General features: G+C 38.5%; 2 protein-coding genes, 1 long non-coding RNA gene and 2 pseudogenes across 4 annotated transcripts; 2 read left to right on the top strand and 3 right to left on the bottom strand.

Moving 5' to 3' along the window:
• The first annotated feature begins 4,796 nt into the window (after positions 1 to 4,796).
• On the top strand, positions 4,797 to 8,852 carry LOC126618136 (uncharacterized). Its single transcript, XM_050286231.1, has 2 exons — positions 4,797 to 6,518; positions 8,778 to 8,852. Exons 1-2 carry the CDS (start codon positions 4,797 to 4,799, stop codon positions 8,850 to 8,852), a joined length of 1,797 nt encoding a protein of 598 aa, XP_050142188.1.
• Positions 5,342 to 5,452, bottom strand: LOC126620549 (small nucleolar RNA R71; annotated as a pseudogene).
• Positions 8,853 to 9,176: 324 nt separating the features above from the next.
• LOC126619480 (uncharacterized) lies at positions 9,177 to 10,837 on the bottom strand. 2 transcript variants are annotated; one of them, XR_007622073.1, is made up of 3 exons: positions 10,564 to 10,837; positions 10,075 to 10,131; positions 9,177 to 9,452 (listed from the first exon to the last, which is right to left on the bottom strand). It is a non-coding gene; the product is annotated as an uncharacterized LOC126619480 (long non-coding RNA). The 2 variants fall into 2 exon arrangements; XR_007622072.1 differs by having other exon boundaries at positions 9,177 to 9,382.
• Positions 10,838 to 18,896: 8,059 nt separating this feature from the next.
• Positions 18,897 to 20,786, bottom strand: LOC126618135 (uncharacterized). Its single transcript, XM_050286230.1, has one exon. The coding sequence runs from the start codon at positions 20,784 to 20,786 to the stop codon at positions 18,897 to 18,899; it is 1,890 nt and encodes a 629-aa protein (XP_050142187.1).
• Positions 20,787 to 21,399: 613 nt separating this feature from the next.
• On the top strand, positions 21,400 to 21,510 carry LOC126620542 (small nucleolar RNA R71; annotated as a pseudogene).
• The last annotated feature ends 3,211 nt before the right edge of the window (positions 21,511 to 24,721 follow it).

The following is a 24,721-nucleotide window of genomic DNA, read 5'->3' as shown; positions in this document are numbered from 1 at the left end:
TTGAATTGCAATCACAACTTAACAAATCATAATTGGACGAAATCAATTCATGTCTCAAGCATGTTCATGGCTTCAAACTTCCCCCTAACTAATTAGGGTTTTAGCCACTCATGATTACAGCAAAATCAGAAAGTAATAACAAAATAAACATTGAAAACAAGAACGAAGTACACCTAAAATGCTCCAATCTGCAAGCATGAAACGCCAAAGGCCTTCTTCTTCCCCACCTTGCTGCGGCACAAGAGTCTATGGATGGTTATGGACGTATGAAAGAGTCAGAAATAGGTTTAGGTTGAATGGGGGTTGCGGCAAGGATGTATGGTGGTGGAAAGGGATGTAGAATGGTGTAGAATGGTGGAGAGGATGCGACTGGATGTATTTCTGAATGGGAGGGAGGTGGTGACGAATTTAGGCTTTAAAACACATATATATAGGCACGGCAAAGCTAGGGTTTTCACAAATCTGATGGGAAGAGGTTAGGGTTTTGGAGATAAAAGGCTTGGCCTATCTAAGGGAGAAAAGAACTAGGGTTTTATGCAGATTTTTAGGCTTCTAGAACATTAGGTGCGGTACAACCCTAGGGAAATCAGATTAGGGTTTAAACTTAGCAGATTTTAAGGCCTAGGGCCTAAAGATTCTGTTTAGGGTTTAAATCAACAAAGAAAAGGGTTTTGGCCCACTTAGTTTTTGAAAAGGATGTGTAGAACCCAAATCCACAAGGAAAAGGGCCTAACAAATCAGAATCCAAGAGGGAAGAGGCTTGAAAGGTGCGGCAAGGGTTGGAACCAAGGTGAAAAAGGATTAGGAAACTTCCAATCCAAGAATAGAAACTTTCAAGAATGGAAACCTCCAACTTTAGAAACTTTGGCTTCCAATTCTGAACTCTTTGTTCTTCATGTTCATTTCTTCATTTCTTGCCTCCTTTGATCTTCAATTTCGTCCATCCATTTGGCTCCAAGCATGTGATATCCATTTTATGCTCAAAACTGCTCCAAAGGCTCCAAAATGCACCTTTTTGCATACTTTGTCCTTAGAACCTGAAAATACATGAAACTAGCTTAAAAGACTAATTTAACTAAGAAAACACAACGTAAATGCACAAGAACAAGCTCACTAAGTCGCATAAATATGCTCCTATCACTCCATGACTAAGTGGCTTAACCCCAACTATGCCGTGGACACCCGCGAATGGAGTGACTTTGACATAATCAAAGATCAAGGACCTAACCACAAGACAACTATGATGCCTCAGGTCAAAGGACTACTTGATAGGAGCATATTTATGCGACTTGGTTAGCTTGTTCTTGTGCATTTACGTTGTATTTCCTTAGTTATTTTAGTGTTTAAAGTTATTTTTGTGTGTTTTCAGACTCTAAGTACAAATTATGCAAGATGATGCATTTTGGAGGCCTTTGGAGCAGTTTCGAGCTTGGAATGGATAGCAAATGCATGGGCCAAAGTGGATGGACGAATTTGAGAACTAAAGAGGCCAAGAATGTGAAGAATTATGGTCCAAAAGATGAAGAACTCAGCCCAAAATTCTGTCACACCAACTTGCCTTCATTGCCGTGCAAAATAACATAGAATTCCCTTTGGATTCCCATGCCATGCTTGATCACTCTTGTCCCCTACATAATTTCTGATTTCATGCTTCAATTCATTTAATTATTACACTCAATTGCTTGATACCTCTTGTTCCCTTCACCCATCAGATTTTATACACCCTTTACATCCATTACATGCACCAATTGATGCTCCATCATTAACATTTGGAATCCAATGCCATGTGCAACACATGTTGCTGCACCTTTGACCCATTTGTTGACACATTTCACCTCCCTTTCCATCTCTATGCAATGAACACAATCATTCATGCTCCCTAGCTGCAACACCACTCCATTTTACCCTTCACACTTTGCATCATTACTTGATTTTCACCCTTGGACCATTGCACACCACAAACCCATTCTTGCCGTGCACTTCATCCCTGACCTAACCTGATTCTCTAAGGCTTTTGGGGCCTATATATACATGTTTACACCCCTTGGCAAAGGGTTCACACTCTCATATTCACCATTCATCACAGAAATTCGTCCATACTCACCCTAGGCAGCAAAACACCCCAAAAACACCATTTTAGTGCCCAGAAAATATCACAGCCACTCCACCTTCTTCCACCCTCTTTGCCAAAGTTCTCCACCACCCTTCCACCATCAAACACTCCTCTACACTCACCATAAACCTTTCCATACCATTCCCCATCCAGTCTACACCATAGAACTACCCAAAACCTGTCCACAAACCAATCTGCCACAAGCAAGGGAAAGGAGGAATCTTGGATGCACTTGCTGCCAAGTTGGAGCATTCTAGGTGTTTTCTTTCTTTGGATTTTAATGTCTAATTCATGTAATCTTTGTTTTGCTTTAAGTATGATTGGCTAATTTCGTTTTGGCTAAGGGTGGATTCAAAACCATGATTATATATGTGAAATAAGTTGATTACTTTCAGTTATCGTTGTATAAGTCGTGAATACAATTTGCTTAACCGTTTGATTTAGAACTTATTCTTGTATGTTGGTTGAGAGTGCACGCTTAATTTGCATGCTTGAATTTGATGCTAGGATATAAGTTTGTTTCACCTAATCGTTATGAATTTATATTCGTAAGTAGTGAAGGTCGCTAGTCACGATCGTGTTAAGTAGATTCCTGGCAAGAGTATCATGCTTTTCATAGTTACGAATGCCTTGTCGATGCTTATGATTTCCAAAGAACGTAATGATTCTAACTTGTGTCTTTATCATGTTGTTCATATAAAGAACTTGTTGGGAATAATTTGTTTGCGATGCATATTCATCCAATTCAATGATTCTAGGGAAATCTGAAGGTTAATTTAAGCGGACCTAATTAACTTGGAGTGTCGAGATTCATAACTTATTAAATTGATAACTGAAAATTGATTTAGGTTGCATATATTTCATGTGTGGAGAAGAACCTGATAGTTCATATTTTGTGTGCATTTATATACTCCATATTTGCCATCTTTGTGATGTTTTTGATCAAACTAGTTGCATTTTACATTATTTGGTGTTAGTGTGTAGCCAAGTTTGTATTAGGATCAATTGGAAGGCAAATGAAGTAAAAGCACCTTTGGTAGCCGAGCATTATTTCAAGCATGGAGAAGATCTTGATGAGTTAATTTGAAGTCCAAATGAAGAATCTAGGACGAGTTTGGCTGCTGGAATTTCAGGAAATAATGTGGAAGGAAAAGGGTGCAATTCAGACAGTTTGGGTGATTCTAAGCAAGGCAAAAACATTGGATTCAGATTGGGTGGTTTCACACACCTTGCCATGCATTACATTACCTTTCCACCCCCCCTTGTTCACCAGGAACATGCACTCCCATTAGTTAAAACATTCAGCCACATTCTCACTGACAAATTCATCCATGCCGTGCAATTTTATATCCATTGCCAGCCTGTCCTTGCAGTCATTCCACATGCATCTTCAATTAAAATGGCAACATGCATGCATATTCCCCCTGGTGAAAAGCACTCACCATTTCAGAGATCCAATTCCCCCATCATCATACACACAAGCATCTCATACTTTACATTTTCAGATCCAATCTTGGAAATGGATTCGCATGCTATCCTAAAAACTCCATATAAGATTAGCTTCTTTAAGAAATCGGGGATTATTACATTCAGGCCATTTTTTCATTCACACAGCCACTCCATCTCTGTCCATTCCCTCTCCCATTTTACAGAAACCATTCAACCATAGCCGCACCACCTTCATCTACACCACACTTGGAGAGCTCGCACCAAAGGCAACTCTCAAGGGATTTTCGACACCAGCTTTGTTCCAAGGGTTTCTTCTTCTTAATTCTATGTACACTCATGTTATATATTTCTATGTCAAATCTTTGTAAACATGAAGTGTAACTAATCTCATTCTAGGGATTCGATGTAGCCTAGCAAGATTGCCATGTAGTTAATTCGGAATGCTCAGTTTATCCGTCTATTTCTTGTTTCATTCTCTGATTTAATTGTGACTTTGTGTGTTGGTTTTAATGCTTGATCACCATTTGAATTAACCATAAGTTGTCTAGCCAATCTTAAAGCACACATCATGCATAACTTTGGCAGATATGGGAATGATTGAAGGAAACGTTTTGCAAACATCCTGCTAAGTGTTTTTTTGGTTTTATGAAAGTTTCTTATGCATAACACATTCTTGATTAGGAGCCGAAGTTGAACATCACAATTAGGTTCATGACTAGGAATATTTGATTAAATCCACACATCATATGGTTGATCATATCTAAGTGAAACAAACTCAAGAAATAGATAGATGGCTGAGCATAAACTGACTTAACAAACATGGAATCAATTTAGCAATGGTGAAACCGAATCCCTAGCCTCATCTCCATTGATACTATCTCATTTCATTACTTGTAGATTCATTTACTTGTGTTCATTTCATTTCCGTGTGTTTCAAGTTACAACATCAAATCTGTCTAAAGTGATTAGTTTTATTTTCTAATAGGGTTCTTGCAAAACAAGTGGTTATATAGGTCTAATTAGTCCCTGTGGATTCGACACCCTTACTTGTGTTATTATACTCAACATGTTTTTAGCACTAGGAAGGAAAAACATCAACAAAAAAATGGCGCCGTTGCCGGGGACTGATTTCAGTCCCTTGTAATTGCTTACTTTGCTATTAAACCTTGTTCTTTTCATTTTAAGTTGAGTTTTGATTTTTATTCAAACTTGTTTATTTTGTTTCAGATAGTATATGTCAAATAGACTTGTTGAGTTAGGCCAAAGAATTGAACGGTTAAAGGGCAACAATTTGGACAACTTTGTGCCAACAAGTTCATCATTTGTCCGAGAAGAAGAGGAAGGGAATTCGTCTAGTTCCACAAGTGAAAGATCTGAGCACATTAATTGGGAAAGAGAAGAAGAAATGGCTGGCAACCAAGATGAGCTTCGAGCCTTGGAGGACTTTGCTCAGCCAATCATACCAAATTCCCCTTCATGCATCTTGCTGTCCACAGAAGCTAGAAACTATGATCTTAAATCTTCACATTTTCATATGCTTCCCTCTTTTTATGGCATACCTAATGAAGATCCTTTAGCTCATGTTAAAGAATTTTACAATGTTGTGAGTGGTTTACCTTTGCAGGGAGTAAGTGAAGCAAATTTGAGGATGAGAGTGTTTCCTTACACTTTGAAAGATAAGGCCAAGAGTTGGTTGATGACTCTAGCACCGGGTTCCCTCACCACATGGGATGCCGTGGCTAAGAAGTTTTTGGAGAAGTTCTTTTCCACTCAAAAGACAGCCACATTAAGGGGACAAATCTTCAACTTCAAACAAGATGATGGAGAACCTTTCAATGAGTGTTGGGAGCGTTTTAAAAGCCTTTTGTTGCAATGTCCACACCACGGGTTACCTCCTCATTTACAAATGCAAATTTTCTATGATGGATTAACCCAAACATGTCAATCAACTGTTGATAATGCCGCAGGTGGAGCTTTAAAAAAAAAGAATGCTCAAGAGTCATATAACATTTATGAGATGTTGGGGTCTAATGCTCAACACAAAGATTTAAGGGGTAAGAAAGTTGGAGTATATGAAACAAGCTCTAATCATGAACTTTCATTGCAGGTAGCTAACCTAGAAAAGAAACTTGAAGCCGTGCTCAACATGGTACCAAAAGCAAATGAGGTGTGTGCCATTTGCAACATACCAAACCACCCTACTCATCAATGTCCATCTAGGGAGGCTTATCCCGAGTTTGTTCAAGAGCAAGTGAACCTCATGAATTCTTACAATCAAAGGCCAAGGAATGATGTGTATTCAAACACATATAACCCAGGGTGGAGAGATCATCCCAACCTTTCATGGAAGAACAACAACTTCCAAAACTTCCAACCAAAACCTGCCCCTACACTTGAGGATACGGTTAAGTTGTTAGCTCAAAACACCTTGCAATTCCAACAAGCCACAAATAGCACTTTCCAACAACATTCGGCGGCTTTAAACAAAATGGAGACACAATTGGGACAGATTGCTGATGCCTTGAACCAAAGAGAGGTTGGAAAGTTTCCAAGCCAACCCGTGATACTCCAAAGGAACCAAGAGCAAGCCAAAGCAATCACTACACTCAGAAATGGTAAGGTGATAGATAATAGAGTTGGAAATGAAGTTACTAACGAATTTGATCATGTGAATGTAGGAGGAAATGAGAAACCAAATGAGGAACCAAGCCATGCTACTTCCTCAGTTGAAGCACCAAATCTTCACAAGGCCGAGAAACCTTACACTCCACCAATACCATTCCCTGGAAGACTTGCCAAGAGCAAGCAGGATAAGTCATTTAAGGAAATTTTTGATATTCTAAGTAAGGTGAATGTTAACTTACCCTTGCTTGATGTCATTAGGAACATGCCAGCTTATGGGAAGTTCTTCAAAGAGTTAAACAACTACAAAAGGAAGTATGGACCACATGAGAAGGTAGTGGTGTCTGATGTGAAAATTAACTTGACACACAAATTAAACCCTATGGATGACAATTGTAGTATATGAGCAAATAGGGATCGTTCTAACCGGGGATTAACTAGGGATGCTAATCAATGTAAAACTGACTCAAGAACATAAAAATATAATGTAGAACACTAAACTAGACTCAATTAATGCAAAACTAGGGTTTAAAACACCTAAACAAACTAAAAACTCAAAACAGCAACTAGAAGGCTCAAAACTGCCTAAAAACCACTTTCTGGGCAGTTTTGAGCACCTACACTACTTTGGACGAATTTGGACTATGACTTGACTCAAAACACTTGGAAACACAAGTAAATGGATTTCTAACTAATCTAACACTTTAAAATAGATGGGGGAATGATTTTGACGAAATTAAAACTTTAAAACTCAAACTTTAAAAACAAATGTAAAGCAAAACAGATTGTGATTAAATAGAATGGTGAGAAGCTAGTTAGAGGGTTCCTTATCCACACATGAACATATGCATACAACTCAATCTCCAATTACTCTTTCAACAAACCATGAATGACAATGCCCCAAATTAACTAGATTGCACCAATTAATTCTCAGATTTCCCTAGATTCATTGAATTGAATGGAATACGCATTACAACCAAATTATTCTTATCAAGGACCCTAACTATGGAATACGCATGATAGAGACACATATCAAAGATCATTAAGTTCAATGGACATCATAAGCATTGACGAGGCATTCATAACTATGGGATACGCATGTTACTCTTGCCTAGGATTTACTTAACACAATTGTGACTAGCGACTTTCACTACTTATGAATATAAGTTAATAACGATTAGGTGAAATTCCCTTATACCCTAGCATCAAGTTTAAGCATGCAAATTAAGTGTCGACCCTCAACCCACATACATAAACAAGTTATCAATCAAATAGATAAGTAAATCACATTCACAATTTCTGAAATCATAATTGGAAGAAATCAAATCATATAAAACATATGTCCATGGCTTCAAATTCACCTCTAACTAAAAAGAAATTAGTTCCACATGTCTAACATAATTGAACAACAATTTAAATTAAACATGAAAACAGAAACAAAGAAAGAAAGAACTCCAAACACTCCACTAATGGCAGATTGCATGTGCAAGGCTTCTCCTTCCTTTGGACTGCACGGCACTCCTTCTTTCTCCTCCTTTAGTGGCTGCACAAGGTGGATGAATGGTTATGGAAGGATGTAGGAATGGTTTGGGGAAGAGGATGGTGCGGCAAGGTTGAATTTGGGCAGAAAGTTGGGAGTTTGGGGATGGAAGGCTGCGGCAAGGTGGGAAATAGGGTTTTGGACGAATTTCTGAATATGGAGAGGGTCTGTTCGGCCAAAGGGTTTAAAGGAGTATATATAGGCACTTCAAACCCTAGCAATCAGATTAGGGTTAGAGATGGGCCTTCTAGAATGCCTTGCAAGGCAAGGAAATCAGGTATTTTGGGGCCCTAGGTGCGGCAGAGATTAGGGAAATCAGATTTGGAAATGGGCTAGGGTTTAGGTGCGGCATTAAGTGAGGATCCAAGATGAATTGGGCTAGGAGGATGCGGCCTTGTCCAAGAGGTAGGGATGGGTCGTCTAGAAGCCCAAAGCCAAGAATAGAAACTCTCGAAAATGGAAACCTCCAAGAATAGAAACTTCCAACTTTAGAAACTTTAGTTGCCAATTCCGACTTCTTTGTTCTTCACTTTCATTTCTTCATTTCTTACGCTCCCTTGACCTTCAAACTCGTCCATTCCTTGTTCCAAGCATGTACTTTTCAATCCAAGCTCACTTTTGCTCTAAAATGCTCCATTTTGCCATCTTTTATGTCATATGCCCTTTGAACCTGAAAACACATGAAAGTAGCTCAAAAGACTACTTTAACTAAGAAAACATAACGAAAATGCATAAGAACTAGCTAACTAAGGCGCATAAATATGCTCCTATCAGTGTGGCCCATAGTAAGTGGTTCATGTGTGATATATTAAATTAAATTGATATTGTTTTGGAAGCAATTTTATTGGTCAAAGAGCTGCCATTGCTGTTGCCTTGTATTCTACTCCGTGGTTGATAAAGATACTGTTGGTTGTCTCTTACTGCGCCATGAAATTATTCGTAAATCAGTTTGATGGGAGCATATTTATGCAATTTTATTATCTTATTTCTTTGCATTTGCTTAGTTAATTTTTATTTATTGTAGTAATTTAAGTTATTTTCATATTATCGTAGGTCCAGTTGGTAATGATGGCAATAAATGACAAAACTAGAAGAAAAAAGCTCATCTACCACGGTGGATGTCTATGATAAATTACAATCTACCACAGGCATTATGCCCGTTAGTATTTTGGATGTGATAGAAAGTTTTGTTTCTACCACGAACTATTCACGTTGTCAAATGCAATGTAACCACGTATTGTGCTTGTGGTAGATTGGGATCTAACACCACGTGCTATGGCCATTGTGGATTATAAATTGATCACGGTTAATGCTCGTTATAAAAAAAATTTCCAAAAGTAAAAAAAAAATAAAAAAAAATTATTTAATAAATAAAAATATATATATAAATATACAAAATTGCAAATTTTATTTTATTAAAATTCATATATTAATATACCAAATCACCAAAATATGTAGAGACTTTGCTTCACACTCTAAAACAAAACTCAAGTCTTAGTACCAATCTTGGTCCTCCAATGCTATTCGTCTTCTCTGCAATTTTTTCTTTAAGAAGACACACATCTTCTGCAAGCCAATCACATTTTAAATTTGCAGGTGGCTGTAAATGTAGCTGATATTTGAGTTATAAACCCTCATGAATTAGAACCACCAACCATCTATGAGACAAACAAGGAAAAATATATAGCTTAGAAATCAGAACTCATCACACAGGGCCCATAGACCGACCTGTAAAAAAAATTGATTGCAATAATTCAAGGCTTTCCTTTTTTATTTCGAACCACCTAGTCATAGATTGAGTTTCTTACTCGAAGAGTATTGTGACATGAAAAATAATAGTCAAAATCTAGAAGGAGAGACACAAAGAGACCTCATGTATTTGTCAAGCATATGAAGATCAATGTGGATGTCTTCCTCTGTGTGTGTGTGAGAGAGCGAGCGAGGAGAGAGGAGAGTTTTCCATGGGGCTTCCTTTACAGTAATTAAGAACAATCAAAACATGCCACTCTAAAATTTTAGGAGAAATGAGAGTTTGCCACAATAACCATCGAGGTTTGGAGCTCTTGAGGTGAGATCTTCCTAAGAATAAACATTCCACTCTAAAATTTTAGGAAATTGTGAACCATGCATGGCATTGTGAATAAGAAGAGTGTTTTGCTTTTCAAAACATTATGATTGCGGCTTAAACTATATTGTATCGTCCCTTGCATGCTTTCTTTTGATTAAGAACAATCAAGGGCTGGAATTCGTAACTTCAAGTGCCCTGATAGCAAGTGTGGAACCCACATAAAGAAATTCCTTTTATACTATAAAATGGGAAAGGCTTAAACAATAACATAGCATGACTAACCACTTGTTGCCAGCTCTCTTGCATCCCGATCGTTACGGCCTCTGGCTCCGAATGCACCTAAAAGAATTCAAAGGACAGACCAAACAAAATGACCATCCAAGTTTTACCAAAAAAAAAAAAACCAGGAATATAAGCATAATAATCACCACAAATACAACTAATTTGTCTTTTCTTGCTTGCACCATTTTTTATATTTGTCCCGACATTTTTGTTACCTTGGTTCTCTCATTCGAAACCTTGAGAACCATGAGTCTTTTGCGAGATTGGCTCCATTACATTCTGGAGTTTATTCTTTTACTCATAATTAATTTAAACATAATTATGCAGGAACACCAAACTCCCATTATGCAAAACCCAATTTAGCAACCCAACAATTTTCTTCAGCAATTCAATAAGTAGGGACAATCAGAGACTTAAAATTTTGATTAGTCCCAAGACCAAAAATAAGCATAAAAATCAAAGAATTAAACTTGGCAATAATTTACTCACCAATCGTAATCAGATTTCTCATTCCCTAAATTCAACAACTCATCCACCCAGCTATTCCGTTGCTGCGCCACAGCTAGAAATCCTAGCAGCTCCACGAATGTCAATTATGCAGAAACCAAACACAACCCATCATCAAGACAAAGCGAGCTCTTCCTCCCCCCCTCCCCCCCCAATCTCGAGACAAAACAAGCTATTCATCTCTGTAGTTTAGGGTCGGAAAATTGTCGACATAAGCGAATTGGATGAGACCTGATGGTTGAGGGCATCTGCCTGAAAACTGTAAATAGGGTTTGAGATCTGAAATTTGGGCATTTATTATTATACTAGTTGATTTAAAAAATAAAAAATTTAAATTACAGATAACAATTACAGTCAGTCATAAATTAAAAAGGCGCTGTTGTTAAAACTTTTTGCGATCACAGGCTTTCCTTGTGGTAATATTTAGCTAAATTAGAACGGGCTATAAACGCACATTGTTATTTTAACCATTTCAATCACAGGTTTGTTTATGCCCGTTGTTATAATAATTATTTACCACGAACTTCAAATGTCCATGGTTAAATTTGACTTTTTATAACAAACTTTATATGTCTGTGGTCAATTAGCCATGGTAGATGTAGTGTTGTGGCGTTGTGTGGAGAAATTTAGAGTAGTTTTGGACTTGGATTGGATAGCAGGCGTGGATAGCATATGGGCTGGACCTTTTTGGTGTTTAAAAGGTGTTAGACATGTGCTAAAATCTAAAGAAATTAAAGTTGAGGCTTAGAAGGCAAGGAATTACACAAGAAAGACGAATCCTAGTTGGAGAGAAACATTATCTTATCCTATCTTATCTTCTCCTATCTTATCCAACATTATCTTATCTTATCTCTAGCTGCAAGGAGGAATCCTAATCACATTCCAACACTTTCTACCTAATTCTTAGAGTCCTAAAATAATTCAAAATGCCTAATCCTTTTCCTCATTGGATTCAGTTGTTTCCCCTTATATATATGAAATTCCTGCAATGATTTAAGGTGTGCCACACCTACCATTCATCCATTGAAGCTGATGGAATTTTTAAAGTTCTTTCTATCTTGGTTTTAAGTTTCAATGTTTATATCACAACCTGTCCCGAAACATTTAGTTTCGACGATGTGAAATGATGATTTTACCCTTGGATGTTGAGATTGTGATGTGTGTGACATGTGCTTGGGATGTAGACTATTATGTTGAGTTCCTAAGTTTTGGACTCAAGTAAAAATTATACTTTTGGGTTGTTTTGGTGGATGACCAAGTGAGGACACACACACACAAAAAGCACCCCGTGCTCTTTTTCTCTCTCTCTCCTTCTCTCGGGCTTCCTACCATTTCCATACAAAACGTACGGACGAACACCAAACTCACATTTCATGCACAGATCGACGCTAGAAGGTAAGATTTGAAATCTTTGCAAGTCCCTGAGTTCATATATGCCATTTTAAACCGTGAAACCCTAAAAAACCTGAGAAACCATCACCCCTGATTTGAGTACTGTTCATGTGGTCGTAATTATGGATGTTTCAGGGGATTTTAAGCTCATATGAAGCTTTAGGACATTCGTACGAAGCTCGGAGAAGAAAAACCAAGCAAATTGGACATCGGGAAGTCGAGTTTGGAGAAATTTGGTTGGAATTATCGAGCTTTTTCTAACAAGTTTTCATGGATTTCAAGCCTTGAAATTGGTAACGATGTGTTCTTCTAGTTATGAGCTTTGAATTGAGACCAATTTCATGAGTTTTGGTTAAGAAACGCCGGAGATATAAGGATTCTAAGATTTTTCCAGTTTCTGACGACGGCGACGGTCGTCGGAGTTCGAAGGTAGGGGATGACGGAATATTCCATCAACTTTGAAGGAATATTTCTAACGGCGTTGGTTAGTTTAACGGTTTCCGTTACTATTTAACATAATATTCCTAAATGGGTTAAAGGATTCCGTTAAGGTCCCTGCGCGTGGCCGTGCGTGTTGCCGTGCCCTTGCCGGTGTGTGGCGGCATGTGGGATGTCAAAAAACTATTTTAAAAATATGGGGATGTTCGTGGAGTTGTGTATCACGATGGTATATTTATATACCTCATTTGAGTAATGTATGAGAAGTTATTAGCTAGTATTGGTTATTTGCTTTAAATCAACGTTTTTATAGTTGTTTCGCATATAGTGGAGACTTATCCCGAGGACAAGCGCAATCAAGGGCGACTCGGGTGCTACGATTCTTCGACATACAAGTGAGTGAGCTTTTGATTTTAAGTATATACGTATATGCTTGATATTTTCCCAGAAAATGCATTTAAATGAGTTATGCTTTGAAATTGCCATGCTTATTGATTTATGCTTAAACCATGAGTTAGAATTGTATGTATATATATAATTGTGGTGTTTTGGACGCTCAGGTAAGCCCAGGTGAGTTTATGAATTGTGAATGTGATTAACGGTTGTGATTATTTGATAAGCAGAGCTTATAAACCTGTACCCTGGTGTTAGAGATTTAGCCAGAGATATGGCCCAGGCCTGTTTATAATGTCACCTCCTACACCCTATGCTCACATTGGATCCAATTTAGGTGCACAATCTTGTCGTACTGACCATCATAGGTGGTTCCGACTCGTAGGTGGCTAGCAATTTATCACCCAACTATCATGAGAGCGTAGTATTGAGCATAATTATATTACACCCAGTCTTGTCGTACAGACCCTTTTAGTGGTTTCGACTTGTGTGCAGTGTAGTGCCGTATAGGTAATGGTAGTGACTCCGGCTAGATTGACTAATGAGCTATGAATTCAGTCGTATAGACTTCTATAGGGGCTCCGGCTAATATGTTATTTTCCATGAATTTATTCTCACCTGAGTTGCTTATTCTATATTATGTTTTGGCATGGCATACTAACGAATATGGTTATGTGAATCATGACTAGAATATATGTATATATATATATATATATTTATTTATTTATTTATAATCGTATTCTATTTCTGGGAAAATTATACATGTTTTATGGTGAGAGGTTAGACCATTTGATAATGAAATGATTTTTGAAAAACTTTGTTTTTGCCCACTCACGTTTTCTATTTTACGCCCCTCTAGGTTTTAGGTAGACTTGCTGTTGGTGGCTTTGAGGATCTCGGCAGGTCTGACAGAATAAAATATTAGTAAGATATCTTCTGGTACTGTATAACTAGTACTTGTCCAGCTGGACTACCCCTAGACCTTCTATGCTCTAATTAGGAGTAATTACTCTTGTATCTCACTCCTAGTACTTTCTGCTTATTAGCGCACATTAGTAGCTTTCGGTTTTTTTTTATTCGTATATTTCTTATCCTTATCGCTTCCGAATTGTGCACATGGCTATGTCACCCTCATGTGACGGTCATCATGCCTCGATCTTGGTCGGGGTGTTTCAGTTTGATATCAGAGCCTAGGTTTAGCAGTCCTGTATATCTTGTGAATGATCTAATCATTATGATGTCTTTTGTCAGAAGTATGCCGCCTCGTAGAGAGCCACATCACTCCGCTGAGCCTAGTTTCCCTGATATTGCTCAATTAGGGGAAGCTATAGCTAATGCCATTCAGTCTTTGCTCCGTCCTCCTTAAAAGACACATCTTGAGACTATGTATAATCTTAAGCTGAATCATTTCATGGGAAATGAAGGACATGAGGGAGCGGATAAGTGGCTTAATCATGTCGAGAAGACTTTCCTTATGATGCAGAGTCAGGGAATCTTCCTCTTGATAGGTGGGTCGAGACGACTACCTCATTTTTGGGTCCAGAGTCAGCATCTTGTTAGAGATAGGAGTTATACCATATGCCACCAGAGGTTGTAGTAGATTGGGAAGTGTTTAAACAGTTGTTTAGGAAAAAGGTTCATTCCCCCTGAGTATATTGACCGCAAGAAACAAGAGTTTACGCATCTGAAACAAGGAAATATGCCAGCGAATAAGTATTACAAGAGGTTCACTGATTTGTCTCGATACTATTCGGAGGTTGTTGCTAATCCGGTCGAGATGCTCCATCGTTTCAGGTTGGGTACTAAGAAGAAATGGTGTTTTATAGCGATATCGACTCCCTGTGCCACTTACCAAGAGTTTTATGAGGTTTTACTACAGATTGGGGACTCAGAGAACATGCCCAATGAAAGTGAAGATGAAGAAGAAAAGAACAGGAACCAAAGGCGAGATGATAAAGGTAAAGGTCAATCATTGTAGGGACCTCGTAAGACCTAGAGTTTTGAAAGAAGCAGTGGAAGTTCCAGCTCTTCTAGTAGAGGTTTGAGCTCTAATGTGCAGATGAGAGGTGGTAGATTTGCTGAAGGCCTGAGATTTCTGAGGCATAGAGACATTGGTGGTTCAGGTGCTCCTCTATGCCGCAGGTGTAATAATAGGCATTTTGAAGAATGTAGGAGAGGTAGCAGTGCATGCTATACTTATGGACAGATGGGGCATAGGGCTACACATTGCCCTCAGAATTAGTAGAGGCCCCAACAGCCTTCCTTACCACCACCTGCGCCGACCCAACAAGCTTCAAGATCTAGTGGTTATGGCCAGACTAGTCATGGTGGTGCTTATCATTATTAGGGCAACACCGCTCCTTATACTGCAGGGCAGTATCATTACTCGCAAGACCCTCATTATCAAGGTGGTTACCTTCAGTATCAGGGAGGTTTTATGCTTTATCAGCCACATTCAGCAAGTGGATCCCAGTGGTACTAGGGGGGACAGCCCTAGCAGGTAGAGATTGCTGCTAACAGTGCAGGATCTTCGAGGCAGTCGGGTTAGCCAAGACAAGGACGTGGTGTTCATGCTAACAGAGGTTGTGGTGGACGACAGCAGAATCAGGGACGTATCCATAACATGACACTGCAAGATGCTCAGAACAATCCTGATTTAATCATGGGTACGTTAAATATTCTTAGTCATTTTGCTAGAGTATTGATTGATTGTGGTGCTACGCATTCAATTGTTTCTCATACATTTACTCAAGTGACGCAACCTCATCCTACACCTCTAGGATTTGATTTAGAGTTTTCTATGCCTAGAGGAGAAAGATCTTATGTTGATCGAGTATATCCAGGATGTCTAGTGATGGTGGAGGATGTTATTATGCCAGCTAACCTTATTCCGTTAGACATTATTGATTTTAATGTAATTTTGGGCAATGATTATGGAAAGACAGTTACTTTCCATCGTCATGGATTACCTGAAGTTACATTTGTAGGAGAGCCTAGCAAGGTGAGGCATGGTGTTATTTCTTCCATGAAAGCAAAAAGATTGTTATCGAAAGGTTGTCAGGGATATTTGGCTCATGTGGTATTGAATGATGATGCTCCTAATAGTGTGAAGGATGTGTGTGTGGTCAGGCATTTTCCGGATGCGTTCCCTGATGATTTGCTTAGATTGCTGCTAGATAGAGATATGGAGTTCGTTATTGATCTGCTTCCCGGTACAAATCCTATATCTTTGACTCCTTATAGAATGGCTCCTGCTGAATTGAGGGAATTGAAAGTTCAGTTGCAAGAATTAGTGGATAAAGGTTTTATTCAGCCTAGTACTTCACCTTGGGGAGCTCTAGTCTTATTTGTGAGGAAGAAAGATGGAACCTTAATTGAAAGTTTAGTTCCAAGAATTAGTGGATAAAGGTTTTATTCAGCCTAGTACTTCACCCTGGGGAGCTCCAGCCTTATTTGTGAGGAAGAAAGACGGAACCTTGCAAGCAATTGAATCGGGTAACAATTAAGAACTGTTATCCGTTACCTTGTATAGATGATTTGTTTGATCAACTTTGAGGTGCCTGTGTGTTTTCTAAGATTGACTTGAGGTCTAGTTACTACCAGTTGAAGATTAGAAGTGAAGATGTCCCTAAGACTGAATTCAAGACTCGATATAGTCATTATGAGTTTCTTGTGATGCCATTCGGGTTAACTAATGCACCAGCAGCTTTTATGGATTTAATGAATCAAGTATTCCAGCCATATTTGGACAAGTTTGTCATTGTCTTTATCAACGATATTCTGGTATACTTTAAGACTAGAGCAGATCATGTTAGACATCCTAAATTGGTGTTGAAAAGTTTAAGGGAACACCAATTATATGCTAAGTTTAGCAAATGCCAATTTTGGTTAAATCAAGTGGCATTTTTGGGACATGTTATATCAGCTCAAGGTATTCGAATAGATTCTCAAAAAGTGGCAGCTGTGGAGAATTGGGAATAACCTCGAACCGTCACTGAGGTACAAAGTTTTCTTGGCCTTGCAGGCTATTATAGACGGTTTGTTAAGGATTTTTCAGTGATTGCTTTACCACTGACGAAGTTGACTAGGAAAGATGTTAAGTTCGAGTAAGATGATAACTGTGAGAAAAGTTTTCAACAATTGAAGTATTATCTCACTCATGCACCTGTTTTGGCACTCCTTGATGATAGTGGTAATTTCGAGGTCTACAGCGATGCTTCTTTGAATGGTTTGGGCTGTGTATTGATGCAACATGGTAGGGTGATTGCTTATGCTTCGAGATAGTTGAAATCTCATGAGAAGAATTACCCTACTCATGATTTGGAGTTAGCGGCTATCATCTGTGCTTTGAAGATTTGAAGACACTATCTTTATGGTGAGAAATGTAAGATCTTCACAAATCATAAGAGTCTTTAATATCTTTTTACTCAGAGAGATCTAAATCTTCGGTAGTGGAGATGGATTGAATTACTTAGGGATTACGATTGCATGATTGAGTATCACCTTGGTCGTGCAAATGTAATGGTAGATGCACTTAGTAGGAAGACTCCAGCTAGACTTAATACCATCTATGATTGTCATGTTCATCTTCTTATGGATTTGAGGTCCACTGGAGTGAAGTTAGGAGTGGAAGATAGAGAGGAAGCCTTACTTGCTAATTTTCAAGTTAGGCCAATCTTAATTGATCGTGTGCTCGAGGCCCAGATGAATGATGAAGAGACCTAGGAAATAATTCAAGCAAGGAATCAGGGGAAGAAGAAAGATTTCATAATTCGAGAAACTGATGGTATGCTTATGTAGGAGAGCAAAATGTATGTGCTGAATAATGTAGAGCTAAAGAAAGAAATCCTTGATGAAGCGCATATTTCGGCATATGCAATGCATCTAGGAGGTACCAAGATGTATCATACCATTCGACCATTTTATTATTGGCCGGGTATGAAAAGAGAAATTGCTAAATATGTGAATAGGTGTGCCATTTGCCAACAGGTTAAAGCTGAAAGGAAGAACCCTTTTGGGTTGATGCAGCCACTTCCCATTCCACAGTGGAAATGGGAAAATATTACCATGGATTTTGTATACAAGCTTCCTCGTACACATAATGATTATGACAACATTTGGGTGATAGTTGATCGGCTTACTAAGTCAGCACACTTTATTCTAGTGAGGGAAAAATATCCATTAAGCCAATTAGCTAAGTTATTCATATCGAAGATTGTGTTGGAAATGTGCCCTAAAACCAATCATATGATGATACTTTACGGACATTTCACATGTTAAACTAATACAGTTTAATTTAAAAGGGCAAAGATTATTGTTTGAAGTCGTCTCATATAAATATTATACGCTTAAACGATAAGTCCAAGGAATATGTAATTGGGAGAATGCGATCTAAATAAGTTAGATTCATGAGACCATTCTCTTTCGTATACATATCCTAAATGTTCCTAATCATAGGATTGCCAATTGGGCATTGACAGTTCGTTAAGATCAGTATGTGCTATGTCTTCTCTTAGGGAGAGTGATTGGTCTCGAGTCATTGGTGTGACTGACACCAAGACAAGTACGTAGGTGCTCAATAGAGAATGAGTTCACTGAACGCAATCAACAAGGAGTTCTCATACTTATGCCACATGAGAACTCATGGTTGGGATAATGCAAAGTAGTCCTTTGACCTGAGGCATCATAGTTGTCTTGTGGTTAGGTCCTTGATCTTTGGCTATGTCAAAGTCACTCCATCCAAGGGTGTCCACGACATAGTTAGGGTTAAGCCACTTAGCCATGGAGGCAAGTGAATGCGCAACAAGGGATCTCTAACCTTCAAACTGTTTGAGGGAGAATACTCTATGATATGATTAAGAATCCCTGGCCAAAGTATGAATGAGATTTAGGAAGTCGTTCTAAATCACATTCAAGGTAATCGTATAAGTAAATGAATCATATTGGATAGTAGACATGAATAAACTATCAAACCAAACAATGTGGTCAAGAGTATTGTATTAGAGAAAGATCGTATTGCATTGTAATCCTAAACTGAATAGGTTCTCCACCTCTTCTGATTAGCTTAGGTAACTATGACATACTGCTAGGTGTCACTCATGGTTTGTGCAAAGTCCAAAAGGCATTCTCCTATATGCAAATGTGCCAAATGGGCAAGTAAATGTAGTTTTCTCTTGATCCTCTGGAGCAATTGCAATTTGATTGTAACCTGAGTAACCATCCAGAAAACAATAGTGTGAGTAACCTGCCAATCTCTCAAGCATTTGATCTATGAAAGGCATAGGAAAGTAATCTTTTCTAGTGCTAGAATTCAACTTCCTGTAGTCGGTGCAAACACGCCAACTAGCTGTGGGCTTTGTGGGCACAAGCTCTTTGTTTTCATTTGTCATCACTGTGATTCCCACCTTCTTGGGTACCACCTGAATAGCACTCACCCATTTGCTATCAGAAATGGGATATATGATTCCCACATCTAACAACTTCAACACTTCATTCCTCACAACTTCCTTCATGTGTGGATTGAGTCTTCTTTGTGGTTCACGGGTTGTCTTTGATCCATCCTCCAAAAGAATCCTATGCATGCACATAGTAGGGCTTATTCCCTTGATATCTGCAATAGACCATCCAATAGCTGATTTAGACTTTTTTAACACCCTCATTAGTTTATCTTCTTCATTTGGATTCAGGTCAGAAGCTATGATAACAGGAAGAGTTTCAAATTCAGCTAGATATGCATATTTAAGATGTGGTGGAAGTGGTTTAAGTTCAAGTTTTGGTGCCTTAACAATGGAAGGTATTAAATGTGACCTAGATGATTCTAAATGCTCAACAAGAGGTGAAACATTTAAAGGATACGGTGCCAATGCTTCCAAGGTAGCTACCACTTCCATGAGTGCATCTTCTTCATCAAACTCATCTTGAGATTGAGTCAAAACAGTTTGTAATGGTTCACTAGATTGTGCCTGCAAGAACTTAGAGAAAACAATTGAATCAAGCACATCAATGGCATAGCACTCAAGAGATGAAGAAGGATGAGAAAGAGACTCAAACACTTTAAATTGCACGGTCTCTCCTAGTACTGTCATAGTGAGGAGTCCATTTTGCACATCAATGATGGTCTTGGCCGTGGCCATGAATGGTCTTCTAAGCAAAATAGGCAACTCTCGGTCATGTATAGGCGCTTCTTCCATGTCCAACACTACAAAATCCGCAGGCAAGATTAGTTTATCAATTTGAACTAGAATATCCTCTATTATACCTCTTGGATACTTCACGGATCTGTCCGCAAGTTGTAATGAAATGGTGGTGGCTTTCAATTCCCCCAAACCTAGTTGAAGGTACACGGAATAGGGCATTAAATTGATGCTAGCACCCAAATCAAGCATTGCCTTTTCTACTTTCTTGTCCCCTATGGTGATGTTGATAGAGAAACTTCCTGGATCCTTGAGCTTTGGTGGGAGTTTTCTTTGTAACACTGCACTTACATTCTCAGACACCACTACCTTCTCATGTGGTCCATACTTCCTTTTGTAGTTGTTTAACTCTTTGAAGAACTTCCCATAAGCTGGCATGTTTCTAATGACATCAAGCAAGGGTAGGTTAACATTCACCTTACTTAGAATATCAAAAATTTCCTTAAATGACTTATCCTGCTTGCTCTTGGCAAGTCTTCCAGGGAATGGTATTGGTGGAGTGTAAGGTTTCTCGGCCTTGTGAAGATTTGGTGCTTCAAATGAGGAATTGGCATGGCTTGGTTCCTCATTTGGTTTCTCATTTTCTCCTTGGGTAACCCCTACATTCACATGATCAAATTCATTAGTAACTTCATTGCCAACTCTATTATCTATCACCTTACCATTTCTGAGTGTAGTGATTGCTTTGGCTTGCTCTTGGTTCCTTTGGAGTATCACGGGTTGGCTTGGAAACTTCCCAACTTCTCTTTGGTTCAAGGCATCCGCAATCTGTCCCAATTGTGTCTCCATTTTGGTTAGGGCAGCCGAATGTTGTTGGAAAGTGCTATTGGTAGCTTGTTGGAATTGCAAGGTGTTTTGAGCTAACAACTTAACCGTGTCCTCAAGTGTAGTGGCCGGTTTTGGTTGGAAGCTTTGGAATTGATTTTGATTTTGATTGTTGTTCCTCCATGAAAGATTGGGATGATCTCTCCAACTTGGGTTATATGTGTTTGAATACACATCATTCCTTGGCCTTTGATTGTAAGAATTCATGAGGTTCACTTGCTCTTGGACAAATTCGGGGTAGGCTTCCCTAGATGGACATTGATGAGTAAGGTGGTTTGGTATGTTGCAAATGGCACACACCTCATTTGCTTTTGGCACCATGTTGAGCACGGCTTCAAGCTTTTTTTCTAGGTTAGCTACCTGCAAGGAAAGTTCATGATTAGAGTTTGTTTCATATACTCCAACTTTCTTACCCCTTAAATCTTTGTGTTGAGCATTAGACCCCAACATCTCATAAATGTTATATGACTCTTGAGCATTCTTTTTCTTCAAAGCTCCACCTGCTGCATTATCAACAGTGGATTGACATGTTTGGGTTAGTCTATCATAGAAAATTTGCATTTGTAAATGAAAAGGTAACCCATGGTGTGGACATTGCAACAAAAGGCCTTTAAAACGCTCCCAACACTCATTGAAAGGTTCTCCATCATCTTGTTTGAAGTTGAAGATTTGTCCCCTTAATGTGGCTGTCTTTTGGGTGGAAAAGAACTTCTCCAAGAACTTCTTAGCCACGGCATCCCAAGTGATGAGGGAACCCGGTGCTAGAGTCATCAACCAACTCTTGGCCCTATCTTTCAATGTGTAAGGAAACACTCTCATCCTCAAATTTGCTTCACTTACTCCCTGCAAAGGTAAACCACTTACAACGTTATAAAATTCCTTAACATGAGCTAAAGGATCTTCATTAGGTAAGCCATAAAAAGAGGGAAGCATATGGAAATGTGAAGATTTAAGATCATAGTTTCTAGCTTCGGTGGGCAGCAAGATGCATGAAGGAGAATTTGGTATGATTGGTTGAGCAAAGTCTTCCAAAGCTCGAAGCTCATCTTGGTTGACCGCCATCTCTTCTTCTCTTTCCCAATTAATGTGCTTAGATCCTTCACTTGTTGAACTAGGCGAATTCCCTTCCTCTTCTTCACGGAAATTGGATGAACTTGCTGGCACAAAGTTGTCAAAAGTGTTGCTCTTTAACCGTTCAATTCTTTGGCCTAACTCAACAAGTCTATTTGACATAAACTACCTGAAAACAAAATAAAACAAGTTTGAATATAAATTAGTACTCTACTTAAAATGAAAATAACAATGGTTCATAACTAAACAAGCAATTACAAGGGACTGAAATCAGTCCCCGGCAACGGCGCCATTTTTGTTGATGATATGTTTTACTCCTTCCTAATGCTAAAACATATTGAGTATAATAGCACAAGTAAGGGTGTCGAATCCACAGGGACTAATTGGACCTATACAATCACTTGCTTTGCAAGAACCATATTAAATGACTTAAACTAAGCAACTTAGACAGATTTGTTGTTGTGTAACTTGAAAACTCACAAAAATGTAGTGAACACAAGTGAATGAATCAACAAGTAATAAAATGGAATAACACCAATGGAGATGAAACTAGGGATTCGGTTTCACCATAGCTAAATCAATCCCATGTTTGTTAAATCAGTTTATGCTCATTCATTTACCTATTTCTTGAGTTTGTTTCACTTAGATATGATCAACCATATGATGTGTGGATTTGATCAAATCATCCTAGTCAAGAACCAAATTGTGATGTGCAACTTTGGTTCTCAACCAAGGATGTTTTATACATAAGAAACTTTCACAAAACCAAAGGGGACACACGGCAGGATGTTTGCCAAACATCTCCCTCGATCATTCCCATATCTACCAAAATTATGCATGATGTGTGCTTTTAATTTTGGCTATACAACCTGTGATTAATTCAAGTGGTGATCAAGCATTAGAATTAACACACAAAGTCACAATGAAATCAGAGAATGAAACAAGAAATAAAAGGATCAAATGAGCATTATGAATTAACTACATGGGTTTCTTGCTAGGCTACATCGAATCCCTAAGAAGAGATTAGTTACATTTCATGTTTACAAACGTTTTAACATAGAAATACATAACATGAATGAACATAGAATTGAGAAGAAGAACCCCTTAAAGCAAAACTGATGTTGAAATCCTTCAAGAGTGGCCTTCGGTCTTGGTTCTCCAGATGTGTTGTAACATGAAGGATGAGCTGCTGCGGATGAATGATTGTTGTGGATGGGAGAGAGAATGGACAGAAAAATGGAGTTGCTAGGTGAGTGAATGGTGGTATGGTCGAGAGTTTTTTTAGAAGTGAGATTGCATGGACTTTTAAATTGAAGTCTCTTGGGAGAACATGCGGCTGTCTAGCCAAAGAATGAAGCTGCCAATCTGAATGATGATGGAATGAAGTGATTTCTGAGGTGGTGGATGCACGGCACAAGGTGTAGATGCATTATATAGCTATTTTAATTGAACATGCATGTGTGTTTGCTGCAAAGCTGAAATGGACAACCTGGAATTGGTTAAACAAATCTGGAAAAGGGAATGAATGTGCACGGCATGGCTTTGCTTTGAGGTGTACAAGTGGCTGAATGGATTAGTTTAATAGAAGCACATGTGTTGCTGCAAAAGAGGGCTGGAAATGTAAGGACATGCACGGCAAGACTGTGAACATGCATGTGGCTGCATCTTTTGGAGGTGTGGATGTGGCATTAAGTAATGGAAGTGCATGTTCTTGGTGCAAAAAGGGAATGGAATGCACGGCAAGATTGAAAACATGCATGTGATTGCATGTTTTGGTGTTTAAAACCACATAATCTGAATTCAATGTTTTTGTCTTGCCTAGAATCACCCATTATGGCCGAATGCTCCACCTTACACTTCCACATGTGTTCCTGAAATTCCAGCAGCCAAAGTAGTTCTATATTCCTCATTTGGGACTTCAAATTACTCTTCAAAAACCTTCTTCACGCTAGGGATGATGATCAGCTACCAAAAGGGTTGATTTTACTTCATTTGCAATCCAATTGATCCTAAAACACACTTGGCTGCACACTAACACCAAATAATGTAAAAACACAACTAGCTTGATCCAAAAACATCACAAAACTACCAAATAAGGATGATATAAATGTACACAAAATGTATACATCACATTTGGGTATGGTGACCTTGAAGTTGTAAGACATAGTGAAATATCTTTATACATTACAATTGATACGATTCTTTGGAGTGTCAAAGCTTTTGAGTTTGAGTGTATGACAAAGTTTTCATTGGTTCTTATTAGTTTGTTTAAAGCATGTTTTAACCAAATTGTTTGCAGATTTTGTAGATGTTTGAGGGTGTCATCAATGTAAACCCTCAGGAGACACAACTCCTCCAACTAGGGACACCTAGGGGTTCAAAGGCTTGTTGCACATGCTCAGTGCAATCGTTTGGCCAGCGAAAGTGGTTTAGTTAGATGATAGTGTTTTGTGTGTTTTAATTTTAAGTTTGCTCGTGGACTAGCAAAAACCAGGTTTGGGGGTATTTGATAGTTCATATTTTGTGTGCATTTATATACTCCATATTTGCCATCTTTGTGATGTTTTTTATCAAACTAGTTGCATTTTACATTATTTGGTGTTAGTGTGTAGCCAAGTTTGTATTAGGATCAATTGGAAGGCAAATGAAGTAAAAGCACCTTTGGTAGCCGAGCATTATTTCAAGCATGGAGAAGATCTTGATGAGTTAATTTGAAGTCCAAATGAAGAATCTAGGACGAGTTTGGCTGCTGGAATTTCAGGAAATAATGTGGAAGGAAAAGGGTGCAATTCGGACAGTTTGGGTGATTCTAAGCAAGGCAAAAACAT

Source organism: Malus sylvestris, chromosome 4 (assembly GCF_916048215.2).
Source record: "Malus sylvestris chromosome 4, drMalSylv7.2, whole genome shotgun sequence".
NCBI lineage: Eukaryota > Viridiplantae > Streptophyta > Magnoliopsida > Rosales > Rosaceae > Malus > Malus sylvestris.
This window is presented reverse-complemented; position numbering and strand designations above follow the sequence as displayed.